This window comes from Lupinus angustifolius, chromosome LG01, assembly GCF_001865875.1.
Source record: "Lupinus angustifolius cultivar Tanjil chromosome LG01, LupAngTanjil_v1.0, whole genome shotgun sequence".
NCBI classification, from domain to species: domain Eukaryota; kingdom Viridiplantae; phylum Streptophyta; class Magnoliopsida; order Fabales; family Fabaceae; genus Lupinus; species Lupinus angustifolius.
In genome coordinates this window covers 30,613,625-30,626,475 of record NC_032009.1, presented here as the reverse complement: position 1 = coordinate 30,626,475, position 12,851 = coordinate 30,613,625, and the positions used below count along the sequence as shown (strand labels likewise).

General features: G+C 37.6%; 3 protein-coding genes across 3 annotated transcripts; 1 reads left to right on the top strand and 2 right to left on the bottom strand.

Moving 5' to 3' along the window:
- On the bottom strand, window positions 13-3,713 carry LOC109359964 (pre-mRNA-splicing factor ATP-dependent RNA helicase DEAH1-like). Its single transcript, XM_019604667.1, has one exon. It carries the CDS (start codon window positions 3,554-3,556, stop codon window positions 413-415), a length of 3,144 nt encoding a protein of 1,047 aa, XP_019460212.1. The 5' UTR covers window positions 3,557-3,713; the 3' UTR covers window positions 13-412.
- Window positions 4,622-5,155, top strand: LOC109359972 (probable signal peptidase complex subunit 1). The gene has a single exon (XM_019604679.1). It carries the CDS (start codon window positions 4,739-4,741, stop codon window positions 5,018-5,020), a length of 282 nt encoding a protein of 93 aa, XP_019460224.1. The 5' UTR covers window positions 4,622-4,738; the 3' UTR covers window positions 5,021-5,155.
- Window positions 8,790-12,490, bottom strand: LOC109359933 (pre-mRNA-splicing factor ATP-dependent RNA helicase DEAH1-like). Its single transcript, XM_019604627.1, has one exon. The coding sequence runs from the start codon at window positions 12,331-12,333 to the stop codon at window positions 9,190-9,192; it is 3,144 nt and encodes a 1,047-aa protein (XP_019460172.1). The 5' UTR covers window positions 12,334-12,490; the 3' UTR covers window positions 8,790-9,189.

The following is a 12,851-nucleotide window of genomic DNA, read 5'->3' as shown; positions in this document are numbered from 1 at the left end:
CAGAGAATCATACAGAGAAACAGTATTTGGTTATATGTTATTCATTAATTTAGGAAGTTTCCTATTAAAATCAAATACAAAGCTTTTGCATATCTCTCATGTCTTTCTGATCTCTCGCATCCTTATATAAATAACTGTTAGAACTAGCACATGTTCAATATAATTCATATGTAACTAGCTGATATTAGACATTGTAATCAGCTCTATCTAATTAGGCACTGGAATTGGAGCCTAGGAAATAATTCATTCCTTGATTAATTCAGTAAATATAAGATGTTTTTTAGTACAAGATGCTCAATGTCAAACACTGATGTGGCAAAAAAAAAAACAATTCGTTTTCTCTCAATTTTAACTTCAACAAAGCCACCTCACTGTTGCACTTTCTCCTACTAGAGCATACTTGTTTGTCCAACTATGCTCGTCCTTCTCCACGAGGCATCTTCTTTGAAACCGAATCTTCAACATCCTTAAGCTGATAATAGTGGGGAGCTATCTCCACCAACCAATCAGGCTTCAACTCTGTGATTTGCCTCATATATTCCTTGGTGGTAAGCACTAGTTCATGGTATACAACCCATCTTGGAAGAACCTGTGCCAATCCTGAACTAGGGTGTATGTGAACTGTTTGTGGATGTTTAACAGTCCGATAAGATCCATTTTTCTGCAATCGTGCAGAGTGTGGAAAAAATCCAGATGTTATGGACTTCTTAATGCCATCTACATCGCTGGAATTTGAAGTAAGCTCGATTTCAACCCTTTCTAAAAGACCTGCAAGTTGATCACGGATATCCCTAGCCCGTTTCATACTCCTTACCTGTATATAATTTTCATAGCACCATTGTGTTGAATAGTTGGTCTCCTTCCATGAATTGTAGACCTTCAGCAATGCAATATGATCTCCAACATTTCCAGTGTGAAAATTCAACCTTGCATTGTCAGCATGTACTTGTTTATCCTTTGGGCGGTAAAAAATTGAGTTGCCAACAGAAAGCATAGCAGCAATGGAAATGATGTCTTCTGAACACGTGTACTTCTCAGAAGCCACTATCATTTTTGACAACATGGGATCCAATGGGAACTCTGCCATCCGTCGACCAACCTTAGTTAACTCACCAAGCTTGTTTAACGCACTTAATGCAAATAGAAGCTCTAATGCTTTCAATAAAGCTTCAGCAGGTGGAGGATCCATAAAATCAAAATGCAGCAAGTCATGAATACCGAGACTTTTTAACATCAAAACTACATTAGCAAGGTTGGTCCGCTGTATTTCTGGAACAGTGTTATCATCTAAATCATTGTGAAAATTGTATGCAGTATACAATCTGAAGCATTTACCTGGACCTGTCCTTCCGGAACGACCAGCTCTTTGCATTGCTGAAGCTTTTGAGATGGGAGTTATTAACAACGACTCCATTCCTGTTCTTGGATTATAACTTTTCATCTTACAGAATCCTGGATCAATGACATACTTAATCCCATCAATAGTCAATGACGTTTCTGCAATATTAGTGGCAAGGACAACCTTTCTTGCCCCTTCAGGAGTGGGTTCAAATATTTTAGCTTGGAGTTCAGTTGGCAAGTTAGCATATATAGGACATATCATTAACTCAGCAATTTTAGTCCCCAAGCCTCTAGTCCGATGCTTCAATATTTCTTCGGCTGTTTCAATTTCTTCTTGACCAGTAAGGAAGACCAATATATCTCCAGGAGGTTGAGTGACATGGATTTGGAGTGATGTGACAATGGCTGCATCTAAGTAGTCTGCTTCTGGTGCTTTCGTAAAGTTTATTTCAACAGGATACCGCCTCCCCGGAATTTTGAATATTGGAGCAGAATCAAAATAATCACTGAACTTCTCTGCATCAAGTGTAGCACTAGATATCAGCAACTTAAGATCAGGCCGGAAACGAGAAATATCCTTCACTAAACCAAACAAAATATCAGTTGAGAGTGTTCTTTCATGAGCCTCATCCACCATTACAACACTGTAACTTGCAAGATCTGGCTCGCCAAGGAATTCCCTTAATAACATTCCATCTGTCATATATTTCACAATAGTCTTCTCTGATGTGCAATCCTCAAAACGGATGGAGTAACCAACCTCATGTCCTAGTTTAACACCCATTTCTTGAGAAACTCGAGCAGCAACACTCATAGCAGCAACACGCCGCGGCTGAGTACATGCAATCATTCCACGCTTTGTGTAGCCAGCTTCATGCAGATACTGGGGAATCTGTGTAGTCTTTCCCGAACCAGTTTCACCAACAATCACAAGCACCTGATGCTCATCAACTGCTTTGAGCAATTCATCGCGATAAGGGTAAATTGGCAACTTTTTCCTCTCCTCCAGAAGTGCCTCTAAAGCTGACTTTGCTTTCGACTTTTCAAGTGAATCTTCCATTTCTTCATAGTCAACATTATCTCCATCCATAACCGATGCCTTGATAAAATCAATCTGGTCCTCAAAAACAAACTGATAATCATCAGATGTTTGTTTTTTATTTTTGGAACCATACTTCAGCCTTGCCTTCCCGATTTGATGCTCCTCCCATGCCTCCTGTTCAGCAAATGGATTCATCTTTTCCTCGGCAGTTGTATCTCTGTAACGCTGCATAGCCACAGAAAACCTCTTCTCCTGATTAACACCGCCATCCTGATCATAAGCATCAGGCATCCTATACTCATTCGCATTGTCAGCATCCTCCGTCCGCTTCTTCACAAGTTCATAAATCTCTTTCTTATACTGAAGATCACGTTTTTCTGCTTCCGTAAGCTTCACCCCCTCAAACAAATACTGCTCATCCTCTATATCACCTCTCAACTCATCCAATTTCTTCTCTTCCCTCTTCTTCAAATACTCCTGCCTCGAAACCTTCCTAAAAGCTAGTGAATCATCCTTCTCCAAAGCATTAGATCTCCGAATCGCCTCTTCTTTCTCCTTCTGAGTTAATTTATGCTCAGTCAACTTCCGTGTCCCAGCCTCATCTCTTTCTCTAAGATGTTTCTCTAACTCCTCCTTCTCTCTCTGATCTTTCAACCTTTCTTCCTCTGACTCCGAATCATCATCATCATCGCGCGAAGTTCGTCTCCTAACTACCCTCTCCCGTGTCAAAATCCCCTCCTCCTCAACATCAACAACATCATCAACTTCAATTTTCTTCCTAAACTGTCTCTTATTACTATCTCCCTTCCTAGATGCAGATTTTGTTTCCGAAACTTTACCTTCTTCAACACCGCGAACATCATCGTCGTCATCATCATCATCTAATAATTTATAAGTCTTCTGTTTCTTCGCTAACAATGCAGCTTCTCTCTCTTGTTTCTGATACTGACTCAAACCAGAGGATTTACGAGAAACCTTGGAGAAAATTTCTGAAGCGAAAGCGTTAGTTTCAGAGGAAGATGAAAATCCAAACTCTTGTAATTTTGAAACCAAATCGGAAGGTGACGTGGCTTGTTTGGAGAGTCCAATCATGTATTGAACAACTGTGGGTTGAGAATAACCGAGTATAGACATGAGTTTGTCGGAAACCCATGTTTTCATGTTCTCGTCCATTGCCGGCGGCGGAATATGGCGGCTCTGGTTGGGAGATTGCGGTGGTGCGATAGAATGGATTAGGGTTTTGGAAAGAAGGGAGACGTGAAATTGCGAATTTGATAAAATTGAAATCTCTTTCTTCAAACAGTGTTTTCTCTGAATTTCCTAATTGTAGGGATTAATTTGTTTTTAATGATTATAGATTTTATTTAGATTACATATGCCCTTTTCTAGAATACTAGTAGTGGTGAGAGGTACTTCATTCCTGTATAGAAGCCCACATTCATACTTTTATGATTTCAAATATTCAAGTTTTATATTTTATTTTTTTGGAAAATCAAAATATTTTGTTTGTATTGAGTATGCTTTAGGAGAGGCGATTAACATGTTGTTTGTAGTTACATATGCTTTATGATTCTTTTTGTATAAATTAAAAAGTTTAAGGGTAAAATAGGAAAATAATATTTCATGATAATTATATCATGTTTTGCATTTATATATAGTATAGAAGTATAGATTTATTTGTTTTTTTATCTCCTTCTGTACTAACGGTTTTTAATCATAGAAGTGGACGTGTGGAGCAAGTTTGGTTAGGCCGGCACATCAAACTCCAAAATTTTATATGATTTGAATTGTTACTTTTTATTAAATTTGAGTTTTTTTTAGCTTGGACCTATCAAACTATAGTAAAATCAGGTTTACGCTGAGTTTATCCCAACGGGTTCTGGCTAAGCGTTTTTTATTTTATTGGACATTTGGCTTTGTATTAAGTATTATTGGCAATTTGGACAAAGTCTATGGAGTTCACCCGTCCGCACTTATTGGTCAAACAAAACATAAAAAATGTGTTCATCTATCTTAAAATATCCTCTAATATGTCCTATGGGAATGAAGTATCTCCTTACATAAGGAGATAAGTTATCTCCTCCTGCCAGTGAAATCATGACATGTGTCATGTTTCATAATTTTCTATAAAAATATTTTTAAAAATAAACAAAATAGCACACATGTCACATTTTTATTGGTGTTTTCAAAATTTTCATTTTAATTTATGAGTCTTATCCTATAATCATTATTGCCATATTTTCTATCTCAGCAAAGCTTTTGATATTGATTTTGTTTTGTTTTCTCTGTTTTCTTTCCCCCCCTTCTCGTTTGAAGTTTTGCTCTATTTTCTCTTTAACTTTTATGCTTTCTTAGATGGATTGGCAAGGACAAAAGCTAGCTGAGCAGCTAATGCAGATAATTCTTCTTACATTTGCTGTGATTGCATTTGCAACTGGATATATTCTAGCTTCTTTTCAATTGATGATCCTCACATATGCTGGTGGTGTGGTTCTCACCACATTGGTGACTGTCCCTAACTGGCCTTTCTTCAACCGCAATCCCCTTAAGTGGTTGGACCCGAGTGAGGCAGAAAAGCATCCAAAGCCACAACCTGCCGTAAACATAACTTCGAAGAAGAAACCAGCTAAGAAGTAGATTATAAGTTTAAAGTTGATTTTTAAACAGTAATTTGTATTTCTTTCCTTACTTTTACCCCCAGTGGATATTACAGTGTACTTCAGTAAACCATATACTTTTTGACATTTAGATATTGCTTGTCTTGGTTAGCCATTTACATTCTTCTCTGTTGTCTAGTTTGATCTCTTTTAGATATTGATTATATATTGAGGATAGAAGAACATTTGTTTTCTGAGTTCTCACTGTTGATGGTGTTAGTGTGCAATTTCATTCATTCTCATGATATGATAGCCAAATGATTTCACAAGCCATTCAAAATATAATCTATCTAGAGTCATGAATTATTTTGTTGCTTTTCAGAAATTGGATGGTTAAAAGGCATAGGCGCATAGCTACATTGTTGATGGACATTCTAGTGTTATGGTGTTTTACAAAAAAGATCTAAATCCATTACTAAGAGAAGTTCCCTCTTACCATGTCATTGGTTATGGATTATTTTATCTTAAGCTGAAGGATTTTGTAGCCTTCAGTACATGCAGTTTGAACTCAGAAATTGGTTATTTTATCTTAAGCTGAAGGTTTTTATAACCTTGGAAGGAGTGTCCATGTTTTGCTGTCACTCTTGTTTTTGGCTTTAATTCAATGAACAATGCAATGTTCATTACAATTTACAAAGTGAATTAGTGACACTGATAGCCAGCCTGAAATCATTTAGAACGATATCAGTGTACAATTTTGCCTCTTAAGGTGCTTGAACTGTGCACAAGTTGACCTGTTAATAGGGCCAAGTTACGCAATAGTCGATAGTAGTGGGATAACGGCGTAGCGGAGGTCGCCAGCCCAAAGCGGTCTGGATGGCCGTTGTGCTTGTAGCATGTTGAATAGTGGCAGTTTGTTTCCCCAAATCGTAGGTCAAAACTTGCTCTAAGTTATTTGTTGGAGAAAAGCAAGTGATAAGTCATTTTTGCCTTATTTTTCAATACATGACATGAGTTTTTAGTAACTAACTTAACCCTTCCCTTCTCTTTTATAAATCATGTAAATTGCTATTCACAACCCTCACCTTCATTTTATAAAACAGCTTCATTTCCCTTGCTATTCCCTTTTATAAAACACATTCATTTCCCTTTCTAAAACAAAAGAGCAGCCATCTTCCTTGTTCCTTTCCTTCTGGACATTTTTTTTTTTACTTTCTCCCTTTGCACTTTTTGCACCTTAAACAACATTATGCTTCCCTTCCTTCTCTCCCTTCCATTCCTTCTACCGCTCACTCTCATCTTAAGCAAAGATTCTTCCAACGTTCTTTTGTTTCATTTTGGAGTTGCACAATCATGAGTTATTCTCAACCTCCCCTTAGTTGTAGCTGACTAGCAATTATTCTGCTATAATATTTTTGGGGCCGACCGCTATTTGCATTTGACTACTTAGGTTGATAGGTGAGGGGTTGTCTTCCCCTTGAAAGTGTGAAGATACCTTGCGGTCTTGAAAACCTGTAGTAGCATTTGATAGTTGTGTTAAAACCTGTAGAACAATATTATGAGGTTAGAATGTGACATTTTGTTTCTACTAGAGCTTAGGAACCCTGAATATGTGTCTGCATCAAATGACACGCTCGTGTGCTGACTGCTAATGTTATGGAGCACTCAACAAAATGATGCGTGTACTGAAAACATTTTGAACTTAGAAAATGACTACTGTTGGGATAAACAAGGTTAAAAGTACAATATTTATTCTGTAGATGGTTATTTGTGTGCATCATTAAGATGGGGTAGTGCCATAATCAATACCTGGGCAATAATCATACATCCATTAGACTTTATTATTAAAAAACAGGACAGTAGATGTACACAACATTATTATGGTGTTTCCCCGTGTGCATAACACTAATCACAATTTCTGGGAATATCATTTAACATCTTTCTCTTATACTGTTTCCATCAAATAATTCTAAGAAATCAATTTCCATACAGATTTTGACTTAAACAACTAATAATCCTAATCTATTCTCTCATTTTGATCAAGCAAGGAACCCATTCCATGAGACTAAATCCTCATCTAAAAACCTTTCTTGCCTCATCATTGTGTGCATTCAGCTTCAATCAGTGAAAACAAGTCTCTTTTGGGTTTTTTCTTTCTTCAGACACTCCCTTTCCAAGGTTGAAATTTCTGTTGAAGTGGAAGCAGATATTATTGCATTATACAATGCATGGTGGTGAAGGACCCTTGTTTTCATTCATAGAAGCTCTGCATTGGTCCTCTAATATGGACCATCACCATGAAAACTTGGACTATTACCACTTAAAACTTCATATAATTGACCAGAAATCAAGGTGATATCAGAATCCAATGAGCTCAACGTATAAAAGGAAGGAAATTACAAGAGCAAGAAAAAAAAAGAAAAAAAAGAAGGGTAACCGAGGCATTCCAGTAGCCTAGTTCTATCCTACCATAAGCCATATCTCCTTTCCCCCTTTCCTAGTGCATCATTACAAGCCATAGCAGAATTTCTTTCCCAATTCCTCTGACTGACATGCTAACAATCTGTTACATAAGTCATTTCCATTCTGTTATGATGAATAAGAGCCCTTGATCCTGTACGTTTCCCTAATACCTTGGTATCTGGTCATAGGTGGTTTCCCAACAAAGAAAATCAGAAACACAACTGTATAAGCCCCTACAATGTCCATCATCATAAGGATTGATTTTTCAGAGCAATTACCAACTCTTGAAACAAAGTAAATAATCTAAACTTGTTTTCCTTTTTCATGACAGCACAGAAATATACACACCATATTATGGACAAACACCAGAGGTGAAAAAAACATGAAAGATTACTGATAAGCTCTTCAACTTTTAAGCTTTCTGAACCAGTTCCAGAAATAATTACAATACCCGTTGTGAAAGGAAATCCCTCTATAATCTACAGCAAGGATGAAAAGATGCATGAGAAGTACAAGTGGTAGCAAAAGGTGTTAGATGAGTCTTAAAAGGTGTTGTATTACCTGAAAAACTAACACATTAGGAGAATCATCTAATGAGTCAGATAACTGCTGCCTAGCATACTTACTTATCTACTAGCACAAAGCAGAGAAATCAACCCAAGGCCCAAAAAATATATAGCCAAAACCACATACTTTTGCATTGCACATAATCCTGAAAAAGGATTATAAGAAAGTGAATTATGAGCTACTACCAACCTACCAGGCATACATAACAGACAATCCAGACTGAAACTGATAATTACTATATTAATGTAAGAGAGGAAATGGGTTATATAGGTTGATAAAAGGTCTAAGGAAAAAAGTGCCTGGAAAATGTTCAACTAGGTAGTTAAAACAATTAGGGAACATTACATGTTTGCTTCAAGATGAGGAGAATCACAGGTTTATCATATTCCTACATTTTCTCATATAGAATGAAACAGGGACCTTAGGTGCTTCTTAAAGGAAAGGCAAACCAAAAATGTACAAAGGCACAATGAGTAACATGACATTGAATGTTCAACCATAACACCATTTCCTGGCATTACTGTTGATTTTAAATGCAGCTGTCAATCAGCAATGTCTGATTGAGACCTAGATGCAAGCATAAAACCCTTATACAAATTTAAGTTTTCTCTACTCACATCCAGAACATTAGCACCTTCATCAGCCAAATAGAAAAGGAGATAGGCACCTCTCCCAAATTTCTCATTCCACTTAGACTTGAGCTTCAGCAAAAACAACAAAGCAACTCAGAAGATAAAAGTCACTACATAGTGCAATACTAAGAGATGCAGAGAATCATACAGAGAAACAGTATTTGGTTATATGTTATTCATTAATTTAGGAAGTTTCCTATTAAAATCAAATACAAAGCTTTTGCATATCTCTCATGTCTTTCTGATCTCTCGCATCCTTATATAAATAACTGTTAGAACTAGCACATGTTCAATATAATTCATATGTAACTAGCTGATATTAGACATTGTAATCAGCTCTATCTAATTAGGCACTGGAATTGGAGCCTAGGAAATAATTCATTCCTTGATTAATTCAGTAAATATAAGATGTTTTTTAGTACAAGATGCTCAATGTCAAACACTGATGTGGCAAAAAAAAAAACAATTCGTTTTCTCTCAATTTTAACTTCAACAAAGCCACCTCACTGTTGCACTTTCTCCTACTAGAGCATACTTGTTTGTCCAACTATGCTCGTCCTTCTCCACGAGGCATCTTCTTTGAAACCGAATCTTCAACATCCTTAAGCTGATAATAGTGGGGAGCTATCTCCACCAACCAATCAGGCTTCAACTCTGTGATTTGCCTCATATATTCCTTGGTGGTAAGCACTAGTTCATGGTATACAACCCATCTTGGAAGAACCTGTGCCAATCCTGAACTAGGGTGTATGTGAACTGTTTGTGGATGTTTAACAGTCCGATAAGATCCATTTTTCTGCAATCGTGCAGAGTGTGGAAAAAATCCAGATGTTATGGACTTCTTAATGCCATCTACATCGCTGGAATTTGAAGTAAGCTCGATTTCAACCCTTTCTAAAAGACCTGCAAGTTGATCACGGATATCCCTAGCCCGTTTCATACTCCTTACCTGTATATAATTTTCATAGCACCATTGTGTTGAATAGTTGGTCTCCTTCCATGAATTGTAGACCTTCAGCAATGCAATATGATCTCCAACATTTCCAGTGTGAAAATTCAACCTTGCATTGTCAGCATGTACTTGTTTATCCTTTGGGCGGTAAAAAATTGAGTTGCCAACAGAAAGCATAGCAGCAATGGAAATGATGTCTTCTGAACACGTGTACTTCTCAGAAGCCACTATCATTTTTGACAACATGGGATCCAATGGGAACTCTGCCATCCGTCGACCAACCTTAGTTAACTCACCAAGCTTGTTTAACGCACTTAATGCAAATAGAAGCTCTAATGCTTTCAATAAAGCTTCAGCAGGTGGAGGATCCATAAAATCAAAATGCAGCAAGTCATGAATACCGAGACTTTTTAACATCAAAACTACATTAGCAAGGTTGGTCCGCTGTATTTCTGGAACAGTGTTATCATCTAAATCATTGTGAAAATTGTATGCAGTATACAATCTGAAGCATTTACCTGGACCTGTCCTTCCGGAACGACCAGCTCTTTGCATTGCTGAAGCTTTTGAGATGGGAGTTATTAACAACGACTCCATTCCTGTTCTTGGATTATAACTTTTCATCTTACAGAATCCTGGATCAATGACATACTTAATCCCATCAATAGTCAATGACGTTTCTGCAATATTAGTGGCAAGGACAACCTTTCTTGCCCCTTCAGGAGTGGGTTCAAATATTTTAGCTTGGAGTTCAGTTGGCAAGTTAGCATATATAGGACATATCATTAACTCAGCAATTTTAGTCCCCAAGCCTCTAGTCCGATGCTTCAATATTTCTTCGGCTGTTTCAATTTCTTCTTGACCAGTAAGGAAGACCAATATATCTCCAGGAGGTTGAGTGACATGGATTTGGAGTGATGTGACAATGGCTGCATCTAAGTAGTCTGCTTCTGGTGCTTTCGTAAAGTTTATTTCAACAGGATACCGCCTCCCCGGAATTTTGAATATTGGAGCAGAATCAAAATAATCACTGAACTTCTCTGCATCAAGTGTAGCACTAGATATCAGCAACTTAAGATCAGGCCGGAAACGAGAAATATCCTTCACTAAACCAAACAAAATATCAGTTGAGAGTGTTCTTTCATGAGCCTCATCCACCATTACAACACTGTAACTTGCAAGATCTGGCTCGCCAAGGAATTCCCTTAATAACATTCCATCTGTCATATATTTCACAATAGTCTTCTCTGATGTGCAATCCTCAAAACGGATGGAGTAACCAACCTCATGTCCTAGTTTAACACCCATTTCTTGAGAAACTCGAGCAGCAACACTCATAGCAGCAACACGCCGCGGCTGAGTACATGCAATCATTCCACGCTTTGTGTAGCCAGCTTCATGCAGATACTGGGGAATCTGTGTAGTCTTTCCCGAACCAGTTTCACCAACAATCACAAGCACCTGATGCTCATCAACTGCTTTGAGCAATTCATCGCGATAAGGGTAAATTGGCAACTTTTTCCTCTCCTCCAGAAGTGCCTCTAAAGCTGACTTTGCTTTCGACTTTTCAAGTGAATCTTCCATTTCTTCATAGTCAACATTATCTCCATCCATAACCGATGCCTTGATAAAATCAATCTGGTCCTCAAAAACAAACTGATAATCATCAGATGTTTGTTTTTTATTTTTGGAACCATACTTCAGCCTTGCCTTCCCGATTTGATGCTCCTCCCATGCCTCCTGTTCAGCAAATGGATTCATCTTTTCCTCGGCAGTTGTATCTCTGTAACGCTGCATAGCCACAGAAAACCTCTTCTCCTGATTAACACCGCCATCCTGATCATAAGCATCAGGCATCCTATACTCATTCGCATTGTCAGCATCCTCCGTCCGCTTCTTCACAAGTTCATAAATCTCTTTCTTATACTGAAGATCACGTTTTTCTGCTTCCGTAAGCTTCACCCCCTCAAACAAATACTGCTCATCCTCTATATCACCTCTCAACTCATCCAATTTCTTCTCTTCCCTCTTCTTCAAATACTCCTGCCTCGAAACCTTCCTAAAAGCTAGTGAATCATCCTTCTCCAAAGCATTAGATCTCCGAATCGCCTCTTCTTTCTCCTTCTGAGTTAATTTATGCTCAGTCAACTTCCGTGTCCCAGCCTCATCTCTTTCTCTAAGATGTTTCTCTAACTCCTCCTTCTCTCTCTGATCTTTCAACCTTTCTTCCTCTGACTCCGAATCATCATCATCATCGCGCGAAGTTCGTCTCCTAACTACCCTCTCCCGTGTCAAAATCCCCTCCTCCTCAACATCAACAACATCATCAACTTCAATTTTCTTCCTAAACTGTCTCTTATTACTATCTCCCTTCCTAGATGCAGATTTTGTTTCCGAAACTTTACCTTCTTCAACACCGCGAACATCATCGTCGTCATCATCATCATCTAATAATTTATAAGTCTTCTGTTTCTTCGCTAACAATGCAGCTTCTCTCTCTTGTTTCTGATACTGACTCAAACCAGAGGATTTACGAGAAACCTTGGAGAAAATTTCTGAAGCGAAAGCGTTAGTTTCAGAGGAAGATGAAAATCCAAACTCTTGTAATTTTGAAACCAAATCGGAAGGTGACGTGGCTTGTTTGGAGAGTCCAATCATGTATTGAACAACTGTGGGTTGAGAATAACCGAGTATAGACATGAGTTTGTCGGAAACCCATGTTTTCATGTTCTCGTCCATTGCCGGCGGCGGAATATGGCGGCTCTGGTTGGGAGATTGCGGTGGTGCGATAGAATGGATTAGGGTTTTGGAAAGAAGGGAGACGTGAAATTGCGAATTTGATAAAATTGAAATCTCTTTCTTCAAACAGTGTTTTCTCTGAATTTCCTAATTGTAGGGATTAATTTGTTTTTAATGATTATAGATTTTATTTAGATTACATATGCCCTTTTCTAGAATACTAGTAGTGGTGAGAGGTACTTCATTCCTGTATAGAAGCCCACATTCATACTTTTATGATTTCAAATATTCAAGTTTTATATTTTATTTTTTTGGAAAATCAAAATATTTTGTTTGTATTGAGTATGCTTTAGGAGAGGCGATTAACATGTTGTTTGTAGTTACATATGCTTTATGATTCTTTTTGTATAAATTAAAAAGTTTAAGGGTAAAATAGGAAAATAATATTTCATGATAATTATATCATGTTTTGCATTTATATATAGTATAGAAGTATAGATTTATTTGTTTTTTTATCT